The 24,748-nt window shown below is 32.6% G+C and overlaps 2 protein-coding genes across 7 annotated transcripts; both read left to right on the top strand.

Annotated features, from left to right (window-relative positions):
- The first annotated feature begins 5,828 nt into the window (after window positions 1-5,828).
- On the top strand, window positions 5,829-10,327 carry LOC116146999 (protein-tyrosine-phosphatase PTP1-like). Of its 5 annotated transcripts, none has more exons than XM_031432424.1 (8): window positions 5,829-6,132; window positions 6,242-6,324; window positions 6,786-6,926; window positions 7,540-7,674; window positions 8,349-8,497; window positions 8,589-8,730; window positions 9,734-9,822; window positions 10,012-10,327. In XM_031432424.1, exons 1-8 carry the CDS (start codon window positions 5,844-5,846, stop codon window positions 10,013-10,015), a joined length of 1,032 nt encoding a protein of 343 aa, XP_031288284.1. In that variant the 5' UTR covers window positions 5,829-5,843; the 3' UTR covers window positions 10,016-10,327. The 5 variants fall into 5 exon arrangements, 3 of the variants coding, with proteins under 3 accessions (XP_031288284.1, XP_031288283.1, XP_031288285.1); XM_031432423.1 differs by having other exon boundaries at window positions 10,009-10,327; XR_004130600.1 differs by lacking the exon at window positions 10,012-10,327 and having other exon boundaries at window positions 8,594-8,730; window positions 9,751-9,822.
- Window positions 10,328-14,940: 4,613 nt separating this feature from the next.
- LOC116104852 lies at window positions 14,941-24,363 on the top strand. Of its 2 annotated transcripts, none has more exons than XM_031391278.1 (13): window positions 14,941-15,176; window positions 15,446-16,031; window positions 16,777-17,102; window positions 17,234-17,326; window positions 17,434-17,524; window positions 20,552-20,645; window positions 21,254-21,351; window positions 21,620-21,683; window positions 22,349-22,452; window positions 22,870-22,986; window positions 23,111-23,187; window positions 23,403-23,447; window positions 23,534-24,363. In XM_031391278.1, exons 2-13 carry the CDS (start codon window positions 15,711-15,713, stop codon window positions 24,048-24,050), a joined length of 1,947 nt encoding a protein of 648 aa, XP_031247138.1. In that variant the 5' UTR covers window positions 14,941-15,176; window positions 15,446-15,710; the 3' UTR covers window positions 24,051-24,363. The 2 variants fall into 2 exon arrangements, with proteins under 2 accessions (XP_031247138.1, XP_031247139.1); XM_031391279.1 differs by lacking the exon at window positions 14,941-15,176 and adding an exon at window positions 15,348-15,365.
- Window positions 24,364-24,748: the final 385 nt, after the last annotated feature.

Raw genomic sequence — 24,748 nt, 5'->3', positions numbered from 1 at the left:
CAAAAACTAATCTAGGAAGTAAATTGTTACATTCCTATTATAACTGATCTAATTCTTAATAGCTTTGATCTTAACCTAATATAGAAGATAGTCTTTAATGAGAATAATCTTATTTCCTATTTTACAATGAGAATAATCCTATTTCCTATTTTACACTTCAACAATATTCAATTGCTGATTGCCTTCAATCACGCACACATCCGTTCTGATTCCACCAAGGTCAATTGGATCACTCTAGTTGGTGTAAAATCTTGCATCAACACTTATGATCTAACAACGTCCAATGAAAGGATTATCACTCAACAGATAAAAGTTACTACAGGGATAATAGATTGATATTTCCCTAACAGCTCATATCAGCGAGAAGGTTTGACACCTCAACATCGAACTTTTCACCACCAATGGTTGTAGTTTACTCTAAGGGTTGAAATGTTCACCCATCAACGCGGTACATGAGTTGGATTCGAAATGTCGCGAGATAGTTCGGTCCCTATCTAATGTGGGGGTTAGAGTATTGAGAAGACTTTTACCTAGTAGGCTATTACAATGGGAAGGATGCACATTCATAGAGTAGTTATAATGTCCATGGTAAACATTGGATAGCCAAATTTTTATAGAAAATTTGTTAGTTGTTTACTTGATAAAAAAGCTTTCTAGTATTTAATCCCGCCAAGAAAAAAAAAAAAAAAAATTAACTACAAAAGAAATATAAAGTTAAATATATATAAAGTTGAATATCCCCCTTGGTTGTTTGACATGTAGCACATTTTGAACTCATTTTGAGGCTATAGAATTGTTCCATCTCGACACGTAGGATTTGTGGTTGCCATGTGGTTGAATTTTATTGGTGATGATGTGGACAAATATTAATTGTTGTATCAGTATTCCAAATCCAAAGGTAAAAGCATACATGTTTAAGTGACATGTATGGCACTTTTTTTTTTTTTTTTAGCTCTAAAATTGCTTTATTTTGGAGCTCTAGAATTGTTCCATCTTGCCACGTTGGATGAGTGGTTTAATGAGATATTAATGCACTGCATTGATATTCCAAATGTTCATATCAACCAAAGTTTTCTTGATTAGGTTTAATGAGATATTAATGCACATTCCAAAGGTTCATATCATCTTGATTACATTACGTAGCACATTACCCAAACTTTTCTTGATTAGGTTTAATGAGATATTAATACACTGCATTGGTATTCCAAAGGTTCATATCATCTTGATTATATTACGTAGCATATTTTGGAACTCATTTTGGGGCTGTAGAATTGTTCCATCTTGACACAGTGGATTGACAAGTAGGATTTGTGGTTTAATGAGCCCAATCAAATTGCTCCATCTTGATACATTGGGTTTGTATTTATTGTTCCATCTACAATTAATAATTAAAAAAAATTAGTCAAACTTGACGAGTTGGTTGTGCATTAATAACAAGTATACAGGTGCATTGAATTGCTATTAATAATTGTGGTTTAATGACATCTATCTAGGATTGCTATTAATAATTATATAGGTTCATTGTATTGACATTACAAACGTTTCTTCATATTCAATTCGTATTTAATTGTGTTGACATTCGAAAGGTCTAAATAAGGGGTTATAAAAGGGGCATATGTTCAGTTATGTAGTATCGCAATATGTTAGTTGGTGTCAACAATACATCTGGTCTTTTGTTAATTGTTTATAGGTCATGTTAGTTTATGTCAATAAAATGTATGTTCTTCATGATTTTGTTAATTGATTATTTTTTATTTATTTATGTTTTTGTTGTTGTTTACAGGTCAAAGATTCATGAATTGGCATGGAATAAGCAGGATGTCCAATTGATATTGTCAAATGAGTTGTTAGTTTGATTCGTTCTTTCTAACTGTAAGTATATCTTCTAACTATTTTACTACGAAACTGTAAGTATATCTCCTAACTATTTTAACGGTTATTATTTGATTGAATGATTGTTTTTGTTTGGTCAATCCATTTGAATGATTAATTGTGTTAGTCTTGTCGATCGATAAGTGTATTCCTTAACAATTTTAATATGAAGATTAATTAACTTTTGTTAATTTCGTTTTCAGGTAACAGTTGTTATACGAATGAATAATGGTTCCTTAACAATCTTAACATAAACATCGATTAAATTTTGTTATGTTTGTTTTCAAGGAAATGTTCATATACTTTACTAAGATCAAATTGAGGATGATCCTATTGTTAGCTGAACTGTGAGTATGTGTCATATCTATATTAGTAGAAACAGTTCATTTGTGTTGAATATGTTTTTTGTAAAAACATTCGTGTATTTTAATTTGTTATATGAATGATTAATTGTTTATGTCTTGCTGATGTGCGAGTATATGTGTTAAATGAATTAATTTGGCTAATTTTGCTTTCTAATTAATAGGTGTTATTTGAAATATTTCCTATCAGTCCTAATATGATAATCCTTTAAATTTGGGTTAAGTAAACCATTCATTTTATCATCACATGCATTTCGGTTTCCACTGAACAATCAATAGTAAATTGACCATAACTTGATCAATAAAAAATCAATTGATGAGAGGATTGAATCTTTTAAAACTAGACAAATAGGGCTTTAATTTGATATATTATATGCTTAATTTGGATAATTGTAGCCCCACTACCGAACCATTCCTTTTATCATCACACACATTTCGGTTTCCACTAAACAGTCAATAGTAAATTGACCATAACTTGCTCAATAAAAATCCAATTGACATTTCGGTTTCCAATGAATAATTAGTAGTAAATTGACCATAACTTGCTCAATAAAAATCCAATTGATGAGAGGTTTGAATCTTTATAAACTAGACAGACATGGCTTTAAATTTATATATTATACGCTTAATTTGGATAACTGTGGCCCTACTACTGAACTATTCATTTTATTATCACACACATTTTGGTTTCCATTGAACAATCAATAATAAATTGACCATAACTTGCTCAATAAAAATCCAATTGATGAGAGGTTTGAATCTTTAGAAACTAAACAAGAAGGCTTTAAATTGATATATTATATGCTTAATTTGGATAACTGTAGCCTCACTGCCGAACCAGTCATTTTATCATCATACACATTTTGGTTTCCCATGTTTCTTGATTTCCATTAAATAGTCAGTAGTAAATTAGTCATAACTTGCTAAATAAAAATCCAATTGATGAGCGGTTTGAATCTTTGAAAACTAGATAGATAGGGCTTTAATTTGATATATTATAGACTTAATTTGGATAACTGTAACCCCACTACCGAACCATTCTTTTTATCATCACACACATTTTAGTTTCCCCTGTTTCTCAATTTCCACTGAACAGTCAGTAGTAAATTGACCATAACTTGCTTAATAAAACTCCAATTGATGAGAAGTTTGAATCTTTAGAAACTAGATAAACAAGGATTTAATTTGATATATTATAAGCTTAATTGGATAACTGTAGCCCCACTGCCGAACAATTCCTTTTATCATCATACATTTTGGTTTCCACTAAATAGTCAGTAGTAAATTGACCATAACTTACTCAAAAACTCCAATTGATGAGAGGTTTGAATATTTAGAAACTAGACAGATAGGGCTTTAATTTAATATATTATACGCTTGATTTAGATAAATGTAGCCCCACTTTCGAACCATTCCTCTTATCATCACACACATTTTGGTTTCCCCTGTTTCTTAATTTCTACTGTACAGTCAGTAGTAAATTGGTCATAACTTACTCAATTGAAAACTAGAAAGATAGACTTTAATTTGATATATTATACGATGAACTTGGATAACTATAGACTTGCTGCCGAACCATTCATTTTATCATTATACACATAAAATCAATTCAATTTTGGTGATGACAAAGGAAAATAAATATTGATATATAATTTTAATTATATTTGTTCTATCTCTTTTGTTGATATTTTATTTTATGTTATATACATATATCGAAAGCAGGTTATTGCTGAGTATAACCAATTTTATTTGTATCACAAATATCATCGAATGTTTGTTGTCGAACCATATAGCTTTAGTAAACCATTTATAATATATCAAATCATTATTATTATCCTTAAAGGAAAACAAATATTGATATGTAGTTTTAATTGTAATTGTTTTATCTCTTTTTGTTGATAACTTTTTATGTTACATGTATATATCATGAAAAAAGATTATTGCTAAATATAGCTAATTTTATTTATTTAGCAAATATCAACTGATGTTTCATGTCGAACCATGTGGCTTTAGTAAACCATTCATTTTGTCATCACACACGTTTAAGTTTCCACTAAACAATCAATTATAAATTGACCATAATTTTCTCAATAAAATTCCAATTGATGAGAGGTTTAAATCATTAGAAACTAGACAGACATGGATTTAATTTGATATATTATATGCTTAATTTGGATAACTGTAGCCCCACTGTCGAACCATTCTTTTTATCATCACACATATTTCGGTTTCCACTAAACAATCAATAGTAAATTGACCATAACTTGCTCAATAAAAATCTAATTAATGAGCGGTTTGAATATTTGGAAACTATAAAGATAAGGCTTTAATTTGATATATTATACAATAAATTTGGTAACTATAGACCTACTACCAAACTATTCATTTTATCATCACACATATAAAACAAATTCAATTTTAGTGATGACAAAGGAAAATAAATATTGATATATAGTTTTAATTGTATTTGTTCATTCTCTTTTTGTTGATTTTTGGATTGATTTTTTTGTTTGATTTATGGGTTTTATGAGTTTTACAATTACCGTCTCTCTTTATGATGCTATCATCAAATGCTTTTTTTGCTATATATGGTGATCAATTCTAATTGCAGCAAATGGATTTGTGTCACATGACCTTTATCTTCATGGCTTCTTCAATGCTTCAATTAAGTTGTCTTTAGATTATACTGCTGGAGTTGTTGTTGTTTTCTGTGGGAGTTATTATTGCTTTCTATGTGAATTCTCTTCTCAACATTCTTAATTTTTTTATTTCTAAAATAATTTATTTTCTTTTCTCAACAATCAAAATCAGTTTTTTCCTTTGGCTCTACAAGTCTCTTGCTTAAAAGTTCACATTTTTCAGCAAGGTTTCTTTTTCTCTAATTGATTTATAGACTTATCATTAATACCTCGTAGGTTATCTTGCAAATTTTTTTGCTTTGCTTGACAAAGTTAAACTATGGTTGTATATATCAAATGATGACATATTTGAAAAGAACCATGATGATATAAACTTTGAGTTAAATTTGTGGATATTTTATTTATTAATTTTTTAATTATCAATTCCATATAAAATGAATTGCAATACAAAAAAAAAAATATTTAAAACATAAAAAAACCAATAATAATGTAAAAAATAAATAAATAAACATAGTCGTACGGGCTTTTCATCTAGTTTATGAAATAATATAAAGATAATTTTGAAATTCTCTAAAAAAGACGAATTAAGTCCCAAAAATATTTTTGATATACAATCAAATAACTTATAAAAATGTTTAAAACTTAAAATAATTTGTTTTAGATGAAAAATTTAGATCCAACCTCGTATAATATTAATAAAAATATATAAAGTTAAATAAATCAATATAATCATAGTTACTCATTAACAAATAATATTAAGCATTAATTAAAGTGAAACGATTTTGAAACTAAATAAACAAACTACCAAATCCTTAACTTTCCAACGCATCATTCCACAGAGCCTCACATTCCCAACGCAACCATTGCCGCCACCACCACCACCACCACCACAATCGCCTCCCTGAAACTAACCCAGCTGGGAAATCTTATTACCAAACGCTCTCGTTCTCAACGGAGGTTGGCCTCCGCCATGGCCGCTTCATCCGCCGGCAACAGCAACAACAACACCGCCATCCCTTTTCAGTTCTCTGCCGTTGACTCTCCTCCCCGGCTCCGTCTCACTCCCGATCAGTTCGCCCGCTGCTCCGAAGCACTTTCTACCTTCAAACAAATGCTCCAGTCGAACCCCCAGCAAATCGCCCAAGAGTTTGCCCACCTGCAGGCCAACCGAATTCGTCCCTCCCAGATGGCGAAAAGCTGTACGGTCGCCTTGGACAGCGTTAACGTCAGCAAAAACCGCTATACAGACATTTTGCCTTGTGGGTTTTTTTTTTTCTTTTTTCTTTTTGGTTGTGGTTGTAAAGTGCTGATTTTTGTTGATAAATATTGTGTTTTGAGATGGAATTTTGACACTTTTTTTTTTTTCAGTTGACGATAATAGGATTGTTTTGAATCCGTGTAAGGATTATAGACCTTCTGCAAAAGGCTATATCAATGCCAGCTTAATCACGGTAGATATATTCGTTTTATTTTTTATTTTTTATTTTCAAAGGAAATGCTATGGTACGGGCCGGTAAGTATACTGGAATCCATGGTTTTGTTTGGATAGAATGATCATTTTGGTAACATGTAACACAATTTTAGAAACAGGGTTTGCTTTGGTACTGGCTCGGTAATGTTACAGGTCGATATTTTGCTTATAATTACTTGTAACCGAAATATTGAGATGATAATGGCACTGGGTCGGTACCATAATATGGCACTTAGAAACAATCAACAGCAATCTAGTAATATTGAAATATGAATTGTACTCGATATTAGTTTAGTGTATAGCATAAGATTGTTAAATGTTACCATTTTGAATTGTAACGGTAAGATGAAGTTACTAGGCCAAGACCTTAGTATTTCCGCTGTTTAATCAATGTATTCTATTTATTTGATGTTGAAATTTATATACGTTATCTGTGTGTAGTCATCTTCCTCTGAAAAGGTATCTCAGTTTATAGCTACACAAGGCCCTTTGCCTCACACCTATGAAGACTTCTGGGAGATGGTAATCCAGTATCATTGCCCTGTCATTGTGATGCTTACTCGATTGGTCGACAATTTCAAGGTACTTAAGTATGTCGATATTTAAGTATAATTATCTTGAAATTGACTGGTTTCGACATGTCATTTTGGCTATTAAGATGCTGGCTACCGATATGTTTGTTTAGTTAATTGCCTGTTTTTGTTAGTGACTGCATAATTATATAAAGGTGAGCCCTTTCACTGTAGGTTGTAAAACGTTTTCCATGAAGTGTTTGTTACCAATACTTGATTCAGTAATGTATTAATTTTTTTGCCAAGAAGGGAGATTGTTATTGTCAATGATAAACAGGATTTAGACCATTATTAATCATACCTATTATGTTGAAAGCATGAGAAGAGGTGCTGCTATTTCACTTCGTACAATCCATTAGCATTTATTGCAATTAGATCTTCAAATCATCTCTGGCTCTCGCTCTGTAACTCACATGCTCATGGATCTTCTGTTAAATAGTAAGAGTATGTCTTTTGTAATTAACTTGTCACCGATGGCTTCCTATAGCAGATTTTTATTTTTCACTAAATATGTCTGCTCTTGTATCTCTGTATTTTGTTTTTCACTTTTATGGCTAAGCATGAATCTATATCTATTATCTAAAATGGTTTTGGTATCTTCAGATATTGAACTGTATGTGCAGATGGTAAAATGCGGGGATTACTTCCAAGCCGAAGATGGTCCTAGAGAATTTGGTAATATATGTATTGTCACTAAGTGGATAAAAACTACTGACAGTTCATTAGTGTTGCGCAACCTTGAGGTGAATTACAAAGAGGTAAGATGGTTTCTTAATTTAAATTTCTTTTAAGCAAATGTTTCTGATTCTTAATGATTGCTTAGCATACCCAAGATGAATTACATGAGCCATGTGGGAGGGAATCATTTTAAAAATGAAAATAGTGAGGCGGTATATCTCTTATGATCTGTTTTTGTGTCTGTTTTATGAAATTAGACAATATAAGAGAATATCTTTACCTGTTGCTGGCTTTCTTTAGGCTTGGTATATATTCCAATGGAGGTATGACACTCACTGAGACACAATTTTGGATGTGATAGAATTGCATGAACGATAATCCCTTCTGTGTTCTGCAGTGCATTTGGAATGAGTTGCAGTTAGATTAGTGCTTCTGGTATCAGAAAACTTGATTTAACATCTATGTATGCTAGGTCTTTTATTGAAGGGAGGCCTCGAGTTTCCTGTTTCATGTGTGCATTAATGTATTTACAGGAACCCTAGATAAAAGCATCAGAAGATTCAGAGCTCCAGCTTCCTTATGACAAATATATGCTTCAGTCTATAATTACACCATCACCAAACTAATTCATGATTAATTTGTTATTTGCCTTTTTTCAAATGTTTGTTCTTTAATTCGTTTTACACAGAGACTATCTTTCATTAGGAGCAATACTTGTATATCTCCTATCTTAATCATGTTATTTTTGCTGCAGTCAGAGGATCCACCCGTGTCTGTTTTGCATATTCTGTATCCTGAATGGCCCGACCATGGAGTTCCCCAGGACACATTGGCTGTTCGTGAAATTCTGAAAAGAATATATCCTGTACCACCCAGTCTTGGGCCGATAGTGGTTCACTGCAGGTTCCAGCTCAAGTTTATTGCTATAATGTGTCCTCATGATGTTTGGTAAATCATCTTTTTACATTACTGATAGAATCTCTGTCTTGCTCAGTGCAGGTGTAGGGAGAACTGGGACATACTGCACAATTCATAATTCAATCCAGAGAATTCTTGCTGGAGACATGTCTGCGATGGATATTGCTAAAACTGTCACACTATTTAGGTCTCAGCGAATTGGAATGGTTCAAACCATGGTATTTTCTTCTTTCTTGTTTCCTTAGTTTCATAAATTCACTTTTTACTTTACCGTAGGCATCTGAACTTATTGATCACCAATTTCAACTTCTTGATAATTCAAGGGTTCATAAGAGCTTTAAGAGTGTAATGGTAAACATAATTTATGTTATTGTTAAGTGGACAATTCTATGTGCAATTGTTCAATGGAAAGTGATTTTCTATGAAAAGTGGGATTTTTCCTTGTACTGTCAATGTCCTCCCTGGACTCTGGCTGGCTGTTGGTAGAAAAAAAAGGAAAAAGGAAAATTACTCCCCTTCAATATATTTCACACTTCGAGACAGTTGTATCTAATTATAAGTCATTTACAAAGTTATTGATGAGAATTCTTCTCAACTTGAGCTTCCAAAATCTTTTTGTTTCTGATTTTTGTTAATGTTTGTCATAATTTGTGTTGAGTCTTTGATGCTTGTATTCATGAATAATTTTTTCCTTGAGAACAGCTAAGAGGGATTACATTAGAAGTTGGTTTGTTAAGATAAGGATTGTCTAAATGAAGTTAAAGAATAACTAATGCTATAAAATTTTGGATGTATTCAGGAAAGTAATACCAATGTCCTTAGAAATGTTGTACAGTTTCAAACTTTTATTACCTTTTTTTTTTCCACTGCAGACACTACTTGGGGATTCTTTGTTGTTTCGCATATGTTTTTATTTATACATTATGCTCCTGGAAGAACGTAGAACTCTCATTGTTTCCTTTTCTAGTATTTAAGTATCCATTCCATTATGACGTCATTACTTCTTTTAATGTTTATATAAGTTTAATAATTTTTCATGACTTCAGTGGCATCCATTTGTTCATTTTTAGTGGTAGGAAAAATCAGTGTTTTGAAATTCTTTGATTTTAAACATCATAGCATTTTTTTAAATGAAATGGAAGTTGTTGCAGTGATTGCTATTTGAACATTTTTGGATTTCCCATTTAAGCTTTTGTCGACATTTAACCCATTGTTTTTTAGGAACAATATGTTTTCAGTTATGAAGCTATTGTTGATGAATTGGAAGACCTAATCTCAGATTTCAACAACAGTGAAATCAGCTCAAAGTGGTACGTCCATCTGTCCTTCTGGTGAACCTTTTTTACCTTTACGGAATTGTGCTTGTGCTGTGCATCTCATCGCCTGCTTGAAGATTGACAGTGTCATAGCTTTCAGTCCTTAGCTTCAACTTATACCTTTGTTATTCTTGCAACGCGTAATGCTTTTGTTAATCTAGCATTTCTTTTCGTGTTTAGCAGCTAGATTGGTAACTGCTGCCCATGCTTTTAAAGAAGTTGGAGCTGCTATGTTACTTATATAAATCTCCAGAAATATGCAATTTATGCTACCCTCCATGCTCATTCCCCGGCGAAAGTAATAACGGTACTACTGAACAACCAACTCAAGTTTGCCTTTGATGTTGCAGTTGGGTTTAGATTGATATTGAAGAGAAAATGTAGCCGACGCAGGATGAATCCCTTAGTTTCAAGTTGGGCATTTTTGGGGAGTTTACTTGCTGTGTAGTGCCAATAAGTTCATCAAATTCGTGTTACTTGTAGATTCTTTTTTTTTTTTGTTATTCAGTTTTTGAACTGTGCTATATCTGAATTTATTGGGGGATGCTTCATGCAGTTTCTCTTTTTTCACAAGATAATTCTTTTTGCTAAACTAAGAACCAATCAGTTGAGCTTACTGACTTGACGATCTTCACTAATTGGACAGTTGTATATACATACACTTGTATAACAATAAAACTATACTTACAAAGAAATCTTACAAAGATTCTAATACTAGAGGTGAGAATTTAGGATTGGGCCCAAAAAACCGATCTTAGGACAAAGGACCGGTCTTAGAAGGTCTGGTCCCAAACCTGGATCAGGCCCATGGAGGAGGGCTCAGGCCCTGGTTCGATCTCTCCTCCAAGGGTCCCAAGCTCGGGCCAAACCCTTTTTCCAAAAGTCATTGGATAATATCTGAAAACCTCTCGTAAATTTTAGTATTGACAAAAAATTAAGGGTTGAATTAATATTTTATCAAATTTAAAAAATAATTACTAATAAAAACAATATATTTAATTGTTTATTTGTGAAGTATAGTTATATGAATATTAAATTTATGTTAAAAATTAATTAATTAATTAAATTATCTCTTTAAAGTTTAGATTTAAAACACCCTATATTTATAAATAATTATTAATTATAATTAATCATTAATTTATTTTTTATTTTTTAAAATTAGTTAAAAATTTACTAATCTCCCCCTAAAAATTACATAAACCCTCCTATATAATTTTGTTTGGCCCCTTAAATATAAAAAAAAAAAAGTTGGGGAAGGGGGGAGGGGGGAATTTTCTAGGCCTTAAAGACTGGTCTTAGGGACCGTTTCGGGTCTTGAAATTTTTCATGGGCCTGGGACAATCCCAAGCCCATGAGTGATTGGTCCCAATTGGGCCTAGACTCAAACTCGATTGGTACCGATCCTTGCTTAGGTCTATTTAATACAAAGTGAGATGACAACAAATGAATGAAAGAGTAAAACAAAAAGTCAAACTTATTATATTTACTCTTTCATTCATTTTTTATCACATCACTTTGTATGAAGATCTTTGTAAGATTTCTTTATAAGTGTACTATTATTCCTCGTACAAAGTATAAACCAAGTAAGTTAAGATCAATTGTAGTGCAATAATGTTAGATATACAAACAAATCTTACAAAGATTTGTGTATAAACTGACGCGACGACAAATGAATGGAAGAGTGAATACAAAAAGTTAAACTTATCGTATATACTCTTCCATTCATTTTGTAACACATAAGTTTGTATATAAATCTTTATAAGATTTGTCTGTACATGTAGCATTACTCATTGTAGTGATGGTGAAGTAGACTACAAACTACAACCATTAGCCTTGTGGTCTGATGGCAAGACTTTAGTTATCTAGATGTGTTACTCATATATCTTGTGTCACATTTGTGACTTACTTGTCATATTGGGCTTATATAGTATTCAATGGATGTTGAGGATTTGTTAAAGTACGCATAAATTGATCAGACACCTTGGTTATAAAGAAAAAAAAAAAAAAGTAGACCACATAAAAATTTACAAATGGAATTTAAAATGTTTTGATAATTTAGTCTTCAAATAGAGTTATTATAAGGAATACAAAGCTAAGAATAATAATTCATGTTGCACAAAAATCTTGAACCAACCCTCGAGGGGTTGCATTGGTGGGCAAGAATGTTTGTTCTCTTCATTAACTTCTTGAGTCAAATAACTTTAGGACTACCTATAACATTTGTAGATTTCTTGGAACATTAAACTTGTAAGGTGTTTAATAGACTTCGAGAATTAATTGAGATGCATATAAGTTAGCTCGAACACCCTTATTATACATTAAAAAAAAAAAAATCTTCAACCCTAATATTTTTGTATTAATTTAAGACCTTGTAATCTATTATATTGAAAATTGTAAATTTAATGCATCTTGAAATGACATAATTTGGATGCAATCTTGCTCATTCAAACACATTAAATATACCGTATTTTCAATAATTTTTAATGGGTAATTTTCAAAATGGATAAACTTATTTGTACAAAGAGAGTTTTCACAAAATGACGTAATACATTATGTGAATGCCATGTGATATAGGGGTCTACATAATATTAATGTAACATTAAGTTACATGATTTTTAATACTATATGATATATTTTGTGATATGTCTCATGTACAAATTTTCTTTGTATAAGAGTTTGTACAAATCTATTACCTTATCATGATAAATGGTTTTGAATGATTGCAAGTGGAAAAGAAAAGATAGCTCCAAACCAATAAAAGTCTCAATTGACTTGGTCTTGTTGAACCATATAATTAACTACTATTATTTGTTGGACCACTTTCCCATTCCCATTTAGAGTAAATTTAATCAACGGCTAGGATCTATTTAGATGACCATATGATTTGACTACAAGTTTGACCATTATCCTAATCAAGACTTTATTTAATGAATTACAAAATGTTTTGGTGAAGAATTTATTGTAAGTTTGAATTTTTTAGTTGGAATCAAATATTTTTAAGGTGTTATTAAACATTTAGGTTTATTTTATTCGCTCATTGAGAGATAATTAAATCTCAAACATCGTAATGTTTTTCAAAAAGTGTTTAATGCACCCATAATTAAGGTATTTTTAATACTCATAGTTATTTTTTTCCTATTTCTTTAGTGATTTTTATGATATTTTGTAGGGGTTTTTGACAATGTTATGGATATATCTAATAGACTAATACTTTCCAAAAATCATCGGATGATTGAATCTTAATTATTTCTTAAAGGGATGAATGAAATTAAACACTTGTAATTAGAAAAAAAAATACTATAGTCTTGGTCTTTATGTGTTCTATGTCAAAAGTTGATGATGAATGATTGGAATTTAAATTTTTCTTGATTTTAATCAGTAGGTAAAAAATATTTAAACATTAATTTTTGATAATTCCTCGTACATGTAATATATAAAATATTTTCATAAAGTAATAAAAATGGTGAAAAGAAATAGGATGAGGATGTGAAGTAATCAAAGCATGATTGTAAAAGTGGGCCTACTTGGCATGGCAACTAAGTTGACTGATGAGAGTCCATCATATATCAACAAAACCTCATTCAATTAATGTGGGCCTCTTCCTTTCTCTGTCTCATTCAATTTCTATTATCCATAATCTTTGGCCTTGTTTTAAGTTTCATTTTATCTCTCTTTGTTTTCGGGAATTTGTCCCCATTCTCTCGTACTAATTAATCACAATCTTTGACATTATATATTATATTTATATTTCTCGTTACAAATTTACTGTTTAATGTTATTGGTACACAATCATATAAACCCATAAGTTTAAATTGTGAGATAAAGATTAATTAATATAGTTGACTAACATTCAATTAGACCAGTAAGGGTGGTGTCTATTGAATAATACATCAAATTTAATTACAATTAATTTAAAATATAACTTTTATTTTAAAACCATAAGTGATCCATTTTATTCTTTAATTGAGTGTGGGGGAGTTACATCTTTGCATGTAAAGATTAGAGTCGTAAAGATTTGCATTAAAGAGCATACAAATTCAGAAATTAATTAATAAATAAATTGAATAATTATAATAATAATAAATAAATTGAATAATTATAATAATAATAAATAAATTGATTAACGTGACTGAGCTGCTATTCTATTCTTACATCAAACACGCCGCTATGCTTCAAGTCTTTTACTGTTCCTTTCCCTACTCCCACCACTGGCGCGTGACTTCACTCTCCAACTCTTATTTACTTTTTTAGTTAGCGAATATTGCAAATAATACTATGCTAAAAGAAGCAGATAGGGTGGTATCAATTAATTTGAAAAACATTTAATCTCTTCAAAATTAGGATCAAAATTTAATATGGTAATACAAGTTGAGAAAATAACTCAAGAAATTGAGAGTTTAGTCACTTTTCCAATTACAAGAATGTGAATTAGACAACGATTAAATTACTTGGGGCTGTTTAGTAACTAGGTTTGCATAAAATAATAATATTATACTTAAAATTGAGATGTAAATGTTTGGTATGATCTAGGTGAATCCACTAATTTCGTAAATAAGCTCACATCTACCTTCGTTAGTATGCTTCATATTTGTTATGATATTAGATGATTTAATACTGAATGGTATTAATTCTTTTAATGATTAATGTTACACAAATTATCATAAATACTTAATGATTAATTTGAATTATAATTTTAGTAAAATATAAAAATTGTTGATTGTCTTATAAATAAAAGTAATTAATCAATACAACTATCACACTAACATATCAAATTCAATTATGTCTTATCAATCTCATGATTTTATTCTAAACCTTCGTTAAAACTAAAAAAGTATTTTCATAAATAGTAAAAAAATCTATAATTAAATTTCATAAAATTTATAAAAAAAGCTTCTTAAATAAATAATTTTTTTCCTCATTTTTTAATTAGGGCAAAATTTAGCAAAGGTGAAAAAACAAAAACCCAAATAAGATATATAAAGAAAAACAAGCGCGTGGAAGAAGGGGAGTGGGATTGGAAAAAGAAAAAATTGACATTGGTAAAAGTGGTGAGTGTGAAGTCTTCAGAAAACCCAGTAGCAATAATAAACCCTGGTTAAGAAAAACGAAACCATTATTTTAAAAAAATACAAAAACAAAGAAAACATGTCAAGCAAAAGAGAAGAAAAGTGTTTGTGAATGCTATGAGTTTGATTTGGCTTTGGGGTTTTTGACTGTCTTTTTCTTCCTGTTTTTGGGTTTCCTCTGGCAGTGCGCTTTTGAGAAAGACAGACGCGGGCTGATACCGTCAAAGTCTCCCCGCCCTGCCCCCGCTGGCCCTTTCTCTTTCTTCACAGATCCATTTCCTTGTAAGCTTTTCTGTTTATATATCCATTTTTTCGCCTTGGTTTAATTGTTTCCCATGTGGGTTTTCGGTCTATTTCTCTGTAATGATCTCAATTTTTCATCTTTTTGTTCTTTGTGAACCTTGGTTTTTGGTTATTGTATCTGGGTTTGTTTCTGTTTCAGTCAACTTGGAGTTAATTTTTCTGAACTAGGTATTGTTCATTTATGTAAAGTTTGACTCTTTTCTGTTGACCGTGGGATTTTAATTTGTGGGTTGTTTTGGTTTTTACAGTTTATTTCTTTGGTGTTGATGGACTGGAGCTTGATCAGTGATCAGAATTGTTGTTGCTTTGGTAATTTTGATGGAGCTTGAGGGTTTTTGTAGGTAGAGTTAGTGCTGGTGTGATTCAATTTCTAGTGTGAGGTAGATCAAACTTTTGGTAAGTTGATTGACGCTACTTTAATTCGGTAAAGGGCTAAAAGTTATTTGAATAATTTGGTTATTGTATGGAAAAATTTGGACAAAGATAGAAACTATTATCGCGGTGATCAACACAATGGGAGGGCTTTGCTCGAGGAGTGCGAATGTAGATAATGCTCCCGGTGAAAGCTTTCCGAGTGTTAATGGTCATTTTAACTATGGGTCTACATTGGTATATCAGTCCCGCGAACTGAAAGTAAATAGCAATTCGACTCCCTCTCCTATAGGGGAGAATGTTGATGATAAGCAGTTGAGAGAGCCGTTCTCCTTTCCTGGGGGTAGTGCAGTTCCATACGGGGCGTATCCAGATGACATCAATGACGGGATTCCTCGCTTATCAAGAGCTCTATCTCACAAATCTAGATCAACCAAGTCTAAGCAGGTTGCCGTTGCTAAGGTGTGTCCTAACTTTCTGTTGGGCTGGAATAAATAATATGTTATGTGTTGGTAATTTATGGCATGAAAAAGTTACTAGATGTTTGCTGTTGTTGGTTGTGTTTTAAAGCGCATGCTGTTACTGAAGTTTCAGCCATTGGAATGAAGATGGTTAAAAGGTGCAATATTTTAGACTGTAGACCACTAGAATGCTTATCTGTCCTGTCTAAATCGCAATTAGATTTGGGACTAAAATTTCATTATCAGATTTTGGTTAAGCAGGTCTCAAAGAGCTTGTTGCTTAAATATACTATATGTTTAGCTCAGATTCTCTCTTATGGCTTATTAAACAGTAGTGTTCTCATCTTGACAATTTGGGCCAATTTAAAGAACAGTCTATCTTATGCAAATTGATAAATTTGATCCTTGCCTAGTTTAATGTTAAAAGCCTTCTGTTTGCGAGCATAAGAACATGGGTTTAAGTGTAAAGAGCTCCCACTTCATGCAAAATTGCTAAATAATCATTTGAACTTGTTTAACTCACCAATTGCTTATTGACATAAATTTCATGCTCATAGTATCCTGACCTTATTATTTTCTGGTATTTTCATGTTTGCCGTGGTTTTCATCGTGGTTTCTTCACTTTGTTCTGTACTTAATTTGTTTAGATTTATAATCATTGATCTCTAAATTTAGGTATTGATGTGTCATACACTATATGGTCAATATGTTATTGAATGGATAAATCGGTTGTTTCTGTCTTATAGGTTTCCGAAGTGAGTTCTCTTTTGGGCAGAGCTGGTACTGCTGGGATTGGGAAGGCAGTGGAAGTTTTGGACACACTTGGTAGTAGCATGACCAATTTGAACGTCGGCAGTGGATTTACATCTGGGGTGACAACAAAGGGAAATAAAATTTCAATCTTGGCTTTTGAAGTTGCAAACACAATTGTAAAGGGTGCCAATTTAATGCAATCCCTTTCAAAGGAAAACCTCAGACATTTAAAAGAGGTGGTGCTTCCATCAGAAGGGGTTCAAAATTTAATATCCAGAGATATGGATGAACTCTTAAGGATAGCTGCTACTGATAAGAGGTTGATAATGCCAAAAAAATGCTATATTTCTTCGGAAATTTCTTTAATTAATGAGCTTATCTGCTGGTTATATTTACTATGAATATTGGAAAAGAAAAAATATAAATCATTTTATTGTACTGTTCTGACAGAGAAGAATTGAAAGTTTTTTCTGGAGAAGTGGTACGGTTTGGAAATCGTTGTAAAGATCCTCAGTTGCACAACTTGGACCGATATTTTGCAAAGTAATAATTGCAACATCTTGCCTACTTTAGTTTGTTAGTATTTTTTTTTTTTAATATTTGACATTAGGATCTCATATTGTTTTTGTGATACCTTTTCTATTTCATAGGTTGGGTTCTGAACTTACACAGCAAAAGCAACTGAAGGAAGAAGCAGAAGCAATAATGCAACAATTACTTACTATGGTTCAATACACAGCTGTAAGTATTTTACATTATTGTTTGATTGATAAAGCTACACTGCTAAGTTGCAGTTTACATGACATTATGTGGCTATAGTAGTCCCTTGGAAATTGTGATTTCTTTTCTCATGCTGGAATATTTTAAAAGTAGGCCTTCGATGGACTTAACGATATCATGTAATGGTTCCTTGGATTTGTCTTTTTTTTTTTTTCCCCTTAATTTCCATTATCTTTTCTTGCATGAGTAAGGAGCTTTTTTTAAATCCTTGAGTTTTGTGATCTGATAACCAATGGAAACTGCCAATGTAAACAGTTTGTTATTTGCAGTCTTGTCATCGCTTTCCATGATATTTGAATCACAACTTCATTGTCTAGTTGCATATTGTTTAATTGGTATTTAAGATGCTACTAGAAGCTAAGAGGGTGTTGTATGTGAAACTACAATGGTGGTTGTCCCATATTGCATTTTCTATCTAGTTTCTAATTGAGTCTAGTAGAAACTAAGAGGGTGTTGCACATGAAACTATAATAGTGGTTTTCCCATACTACGTTCCTAGTTGAGTCTTCTGGCAAGGCTTTCCTATAGCTAACATGGTGGTGCACTCTTCTTTTTGATAAAGTTGGACCTAAAATTTTCAAGAAGTTTAAAAGATTGAGAGGCCCGAGAGTGTGGTGATCCTTGGTGATTTTTTAAGTTGCTTACCTTGATGAGTTTAGGGATGATAAAAGGGCGTAGCCCCTGGAGTCTTAAGGATCCTTTTCTGTTGAATCCTTCTTCTCCTAGTTGAGTAATGATACAACTATTCCTCTCTTTGAGCCTTCTACATGGATTTGGAAGGCAAGAATTTCTTGCAAGTGAAAATTCTGGTTGGACCTTTAATAAGGCACTAATGATATTATTCAAAAGAAAGGACCAATATTGAGTCTTGATCCTCAGTGGTGCTTTATGTGCAAAAAAGAGGCTGAAGCATAGACGAAGTCTTCTTGCATTGCCCTATTGCTTTGCATCTTTTGGTTGAATTTTTTTTTTTTTTCAGCTCTCATCACTTTGTTGGTGTTACTCCAATCTGTCTCTGTTTTTCTGGTTGAAAGTCATTCTGGTATTTGGTCTAGAAAGTAGGGATGAAAAAAATTCTAGCTTGGACCTAGGGCTTGGACATATTGGTTAAGGTAAGGAAAAAAGAAAAACCAAAAACTAAAACTAAAAAAAAAAAAAAAAAAAAAAAGAACTCTCTGTCTGAAAAAGATTCAAGGGCTGAAAACTTATCCTTGCTCACTCAACCGAGCAAAACTCAAAGTCACCTTTGCCTCTCACCACCCAGCCAATGTTGACGAAGGATTCCTGCTAGCCAATTTTTTTAGTTGTAGTACCGGCTTCCTCCTTCATAGCACAAGGATATTTCCAGTCTGAAGAATACTGTGGATTTACGAGTGTAAATTCTACAGTGGTAATTCCTTTCCAGGACATCTCCTTTGACCTGCATTATAGGGAAAATACTTAAAATGCTGCCTTTTAAAATCAAAGGGACTGTTTGTAAACCTCTGTGTGATTCTAGGTTTTTCTAGATCTTGGGATCTTTTCGATGGTCATCTTGTGGGTATATCTCAACTTATTTTAGCTTCCTTGAGTATGTCACTTCATTTTCCTGAGCTGACTCAACTTATTTTAGCTTCCTTCCGGAGATTAGCCCACAAAAAATTTAGTTATAGTTCAACAAAAAAAGTAAGTGATCACATGCTTCACGGCTTTTTTGGTATAACACACACACCATGAATATATAACTTCATGTTTGGATACTTTCCTTTCACAATATACGTTATTTTGATTCTTTCATCATCTAAAGTCCTTGCAAGAAATTGGATTTGGGCCGCCACTTTGGCTTTCCACACTGAATTGAACTGCATGAACGTCTCATTTTCCTCAAGATAACACCCTGACATAAGTTGCATGAGTAATATCCAAAATCTCCAGTTTCCAAGTTCTTCTATATTCTGTTATATCATCTATGCTCACTTGCTGCATTAACTCCATCAGATCGGAAAATTAAGTGACTTCTCCATCATTGAGGTTTCTTTTAAGATTGAATATCTAGCCCCAGGTTACATTTGGAGGTATGAGCTCTAACTGGATCTTTCTTGCTACTACATAAATCGGGGAGAAGTTCAGAAAAACAAGTGATCTTGAATCCATTTGTCTTCCTAAATTTGAATGGTTTGCCATACCTACTTCAAGCTTTTATATGATTTAGGAAGATAGTATACTCCTTAGATGTAGATTTCCATGGGCTTTGTAGAGATCCGTAAGATGCCATTTTTGAATCCCATCCATTTTGCTTGAAGGCCATATGTGCTTCTAATGACCTTATGCTGAAGGACTCTATATTACTTCACAATGTTCTCCTCCTTGTAAATCCTTCTTCTCTTACATGATAGATTTTTTTCTTATAAAAAATAAAAGAGAAATTAAAAATAATAATAATAGTTTCGAGTTTTTGCTTACTTCAGTTGAATTGAATTTCTTGCCAAATCACAATCATTTGGGGAATAAGTCAATTCTATTTAAATGCTATGATATTAAACAATATGATATTGATTTTGTTACCTTTGTAAAAAAATATTTTAGATGCATTTTAATCATTTAGCTACCTGTAGTTTCTTTTCATTTATTCATAGCTTTGTCAGTCTTTATCAATTCAATATTGAATACAGAAAGGGAAGGTTTGTTGCTGATGATTTGCAAACTATAAATGTGAAGCTGTCCCTTATGGTTTCACTTTTTCAGCTTGTTGAACTTAAGAAGAGTAATTTGATAATCAATTAAAGTGTGACTCAGTGCCCTTCCTAGTTAATAAACTTGTGACTGAGCCTTGTCAGTGAGTATTATTTTATGTTCTTTGTAGTTAAAAGTATTGCTGGTCCATTTATTTATTTATTTTATAAGTTCTAAGAATCAAAGGGAGGAAAAAATGTACCTATGTTTTTAACACTGCATGAATGTTATGGCTAGTAGCCTTGCTAAAGGAGAGGCAATTTTGTTCGGTTGCAGGAATTATATCATGAATTGCATGCCTTGGACAGATTTGAACAAGATTATAGACGTAAGCTTCAGGAAGAGGATAATTCAAATGCTACTCAAAGAGGTAAATTTCGGCTTGGATTTGCTATTAGAAATTTTATTTTAGAATAATATCTCAGTCATCTAGTTTAAAATAGTTGCTTCTAATCTTTCTTTATGTGATGGTTGAGTGTGTAAAACTTCTATGACCCACATATGCATTTGGAGACCATTCTTCTTAACTTGTAATAATCACTGAGGCCTAGCTAATTTATTGCATATCTCCTTCGATTTTTTAAATGTGTCATGGCCCTTCTCTGTCCTTGTGCCTTGCCTATTAACACTTCTGCATCAAAAATTTCTGATTCTTTTTTTATTATTATCGTTTACTGAAACTTATATTATCAACATCATGCCTCTGAACTTTGCATTCATGTTTGCTGTCTATGCCCACAACATTATGTTCTTTGCACGGCCTAAGCCACCTTTTTGCCTCTGGTTTTAATGTTTAGCCGGGCATGACTTGAGGCTATGACACTCCTAAGGTTTGGGATACTACTTGGTTCTAGTGAGATCCCTCCTTAAATTCTGAAAAACAATGGAGGATGAGCTTGATTTAGCTCTCTCTTGTGATCTTAATGAATATATATATAATTGTGTTTTATTTTATCTATATGTTTGTTTTACATGTAGGAGACAGCCTTGCAATCTTGAGAGCTGAGTTAAAGAGTCAAAAGAAACATGTAAGAAGTTTGCAAAAGAAGTCTCTTTGGTCCAGGATTTTGGAAGAGGTAATCAACAATACTGCTTTGTTTACTATTTTGGTGCATGTCGAAATAAATAAGTCAGTTTAGTGTTTCCTGAATGTTTTTTGACTCAGTCTTGCTAATGACTTTCTTTCCCCCTTGATTTCTGTCTCTAGAATACTCCTTTTATTCTGGACAATGCTTACTGCATCTTTCGAAATGGTTATGTAGACATAACCCGCTTTGCTCTACAACTTTATATATGTTTCTTTTTAACTTTTGACAAGACATATCTAATATCCTCTGTTCACAGGTGATGGAGAAGCTTGTAGACATTGTCCATTTCTTGCATTTAGAGATTCATGAAGCCTTTGCTGGTGAGAATTATAGACCCTGAATTGAGTTTCTGAATTCGCCAGTAGGCTTTTCTATTTCTTTTAATCTATTATTTTCCCTCTTTGCTTATGTAAAGGGGAAAAATAGAAAATTTGTTATTTAAGAGGACCAATAAATCCATGTAGTCATATATCTTATAGGAGTCATTAGATTTTTTGTACCCACGAAGTTCTTAGATTATTGACTTGCAGTTCTTAGTCTAAAGGGGAGTAGGGAATTAAGGATTAGTTGAGTACAGAGGGGAAATCCTTTGATCTTAGGGGTTTTCTTGAAGCCAACATCCCTGTTTGCAGTTCTTAGATTGTTTGCACTATGAATTTCATGTTCATAAACTGTAAGTGAACAATTTATGACTTAGAAATTGAAGCTTTTGTGAAGCATTGAAGTTATTAGTTTCTTATTTTCAGTCTCCCTCTGAACTGTGAAAATATTTCTAATCTAATCTCTTGCTAAAGCTTCATTAGAATCCTGATCAATCTATAAGACAATAACCTTCCTGCCCACTTAAATTTATCAATCTTGTTTATTTACGTCTCTTTGTTTACTTACTACTATGGTCTTCAACAACTGTTTTAAACTATTTAGGATATTCAATGGGTTGACTAATTCAGTGGAGCTATTATGATGCTTTCCTGTGACCTTGCAGATGGTGATAAACCAGTAAAAGGCTCTCCAAGCAGTCAAAAGAAGTTGGGTTCTGCTGGTCTTGCCTTGCATTATGCAAACATTATCACTCAAATTGATACTCTTGTGAGTTTGTTATTTTAAGCAGATTTATAATTTCTTTAAATTTAGGGTTTGGGGCATGAATACGTGGTAGCTTATATTGAAGTAACACAAAATTGACTTTTGTATATACAAGAACCCCTATTGCCTTTGAAGGGGAATTTGTGACCTGAAATTAATCAATTATTTTTATAAGATGGTTTTACAACTCTTACAGGGATATTTTATATTGGATGTCACCACTTTTCTAATTATTTCATCTGGTACCTGTTGTCGTTACTTAACATGAGGAAGATTATGCATTTTTCCTTTCCAATTTTTACCTGCAAAGATTAATTGTTTTTATACTTTCTCAATCAAGAAATCAAGAGGTTTATGTTTCTACTAAAGTTGGAGAATGTTGGTTGGGGAGTCTGTTTAACATTTTCTGAATATAATCAGGTGTCTCGATCAAGTTCTGTGCCGCCAAACACAAGGGATGCTCTATACCAAGGATTGCCGCCTAATATAAAGTCGGCATTGCGTGCCAAAGTACAGTCATTCCAGGTTAAGGAAGAGGTATTTGATTGATATTTTCAACATTTGACATCTCAATTGACTTCTATCTTTTATGTTTGTGATAGCCTTATTTTCCACTCATGCTTTGATTGATAATTTTTTTGTTCAAACGCTGTTCTTGCAGCTTACTGTCCCACAAATAAAGGCAGAAATGGAGAAAACTCTGCAGTGGCTTGTTCCTATTGCCACTAACACAACTAAGTAAGGATTTTCTGTCCTGCGTAAAACTCCATAACTTTCTCCTTCTGGGTTGTGTTTATATCTGATGCCTGATTACCCGTTTTCAATGTTAGTAATTAAAAACATCCCTTGCAACTGTGGTGTTTACAATGGATGAGCTTGAGTCTTTTCTTCTTCTAAGTTTGTTTACTTATTACTTAACCATATTTTTTCTTTTTGCAATATGGTCCTACCAGGGCTCATCACGGATTTGGTTGGGTTGGAGAATGGGCAAACACAGGGTGAATTACAAGTCTAATTTGCTTTTTGTTTATTTACTATTTTTCAACATTATTTAGCTAAGGGTTTTCTCATCAAATTTGTACAGTGCTGAGGTGAATCGCAAACTGGCTGGCCAGACCGAGTTGCTCAGGATTGAGACACTACACCATGCGGATAAGGATAAAACGGAAGGATATATTCTCGAACTGGTTGTATGGCTTCACTATCTCGTGACACAAGTGAGGGCTAGCAATGGTGGAATACGATCTCCTGTTAAATCCCCAATTCGATCCCCCAACCAAAAGACAATTCAGTTATCTACCAACAAGGCCCACCCGCCGTCTCCCATGTTGACAGTTGAAGATCAAGAGATGCTTCGCGATGTAAGTAAAAGGAAAAAGGCTCCAGGAATAAGTAAGAGCCAAGAGTTCGACACTGCCACAACCAGGTTAAGCAAGCACCATAGATTGACTAAAAGTAATAGCCACTCCCCAACAAGTGAAAATAAGAAAGACCCCTTTCCGATTCGAAGACCTTCTTCGGTTCCCGTCATTGATTTCGACATCGATCGCATCAAAGCCTTGGACGTCATCGATCGAGTTGACACAATTCGAAGTTTATAATAATCATATGCTGCAGAAAAGAAACTGGTGCGGCACTGGAGGGGCCTGGGTTCGGAAATTTTCCTTGAATCATGTTGGTTGAATCTATGAGTCCTGGTTGAGGAAATGATAAGTGATAAAGAGTCATTAGTTTTTGTCAATGGAAATTTGAGGTGAGAAAGTATTGTAGAAGGGGAATTTAATTGTTTTAAAAGCTTGGAATGAATGGATATCAAAAGTTATATATAGCTTTTAGTAGTTTTAGTTTTTGTATGTACAGAATACTTCAGTTCCTTCTATAATAATCAAAAGCACCTGTGTTTTTTTTTTTTTTTTTTTTTTTTGGGGTCACTTTACAATTCGGTCATAATTTTGATCTCACATAAGCTATAGAGTGCAAAACAAAATTTCCATAATGGATAATTTCTATCTCTAGTTTTGTTCAAGCTTCTAACTAATAATCATAGTTGATCACCTTCTTCATCTTGGCAATTACAATATATATCTCATTTTATCATTTTTCTTGAAGATTCTAATTTAACTAGGAATTAACCTTATTCTTGTAGAAAATTAAGGTCCTCTAATCTTCGAGTCTGTTTGATTGGGTTTATCTCTCGGTTAAAAGTGTTTAATTAGAGCTCTATTGACACCCCCACTAATGAAGACTTAATTCTAGAAACATTACATCTCAAAATTAATATTTTTACTTATGGCACTAT

The sequence above is a fragment of the Pistacia vera genome, unplaced genomic scaffold, assembly GCF_008641045.1.
Source record: "Pistacia vera cultivar Batoury unplaced genomic scaffold, PisVer_v2 Contig487, whole genome shotgun sequence".
Classification (NCBI taxonomy): domain Eukaryota; kingdom Viridiplantae; phylum Streptophyta; class Magnoliopsida; order Sapindales; family Anacardiaceae; genus Pistacia; species Pistacia vera.
The sequence above is the reverse complement of the archived record's forward strand: the minus strand, read 5'-3'. Positions and strand labels throughout refer to the sequence as shown.

Bases quoted from the DNA above. Each gene is read 5' to 3' on its own strand.
- LOC116146999 (XM_031432423.1), top strand. From the start codon at position 5,844: ATGGCCGCTTCATCCGCCGGCAACAGCAACAACAACACCGCCATCCCT. The intron at 6,133-6,241 runs GTGGGTTTTTTT...TTTTTTTTTCAG, and splicing joins CTATACAGACATTTTGCCTT to TTGACGATAATAGGATTGTT. The intron at 7,675-8,348 runs GTAAGATGGTTT...TTTTTGCTGCAG, and splicing joins TTGAGGTGAATTACAAAGAG to TCAGAGGATCCACCCGTGTC.
- LOC116104852 (XM_031391278.1), top strand. From the start codon at position 15,711: ATGGGAGGGCTTTGCTCGAGGAGTGCGAATGTAGATAATGCTCCCGGT. The intron at 20,646-21,253 runs GTAAATTTCGGC...TTTTACATGTAG, and splicing joins TTCAAATGCTACTCAAAGAG to GAGACAGCCTTGCAATCTTG. The intron at 22,453-22,869 runs GTGAGTTTGTTA...GAATATAATCAG, and splicing joins TCACTCAAATTGATACTCTT to GTGTCTCGATCAAGTTCTGT.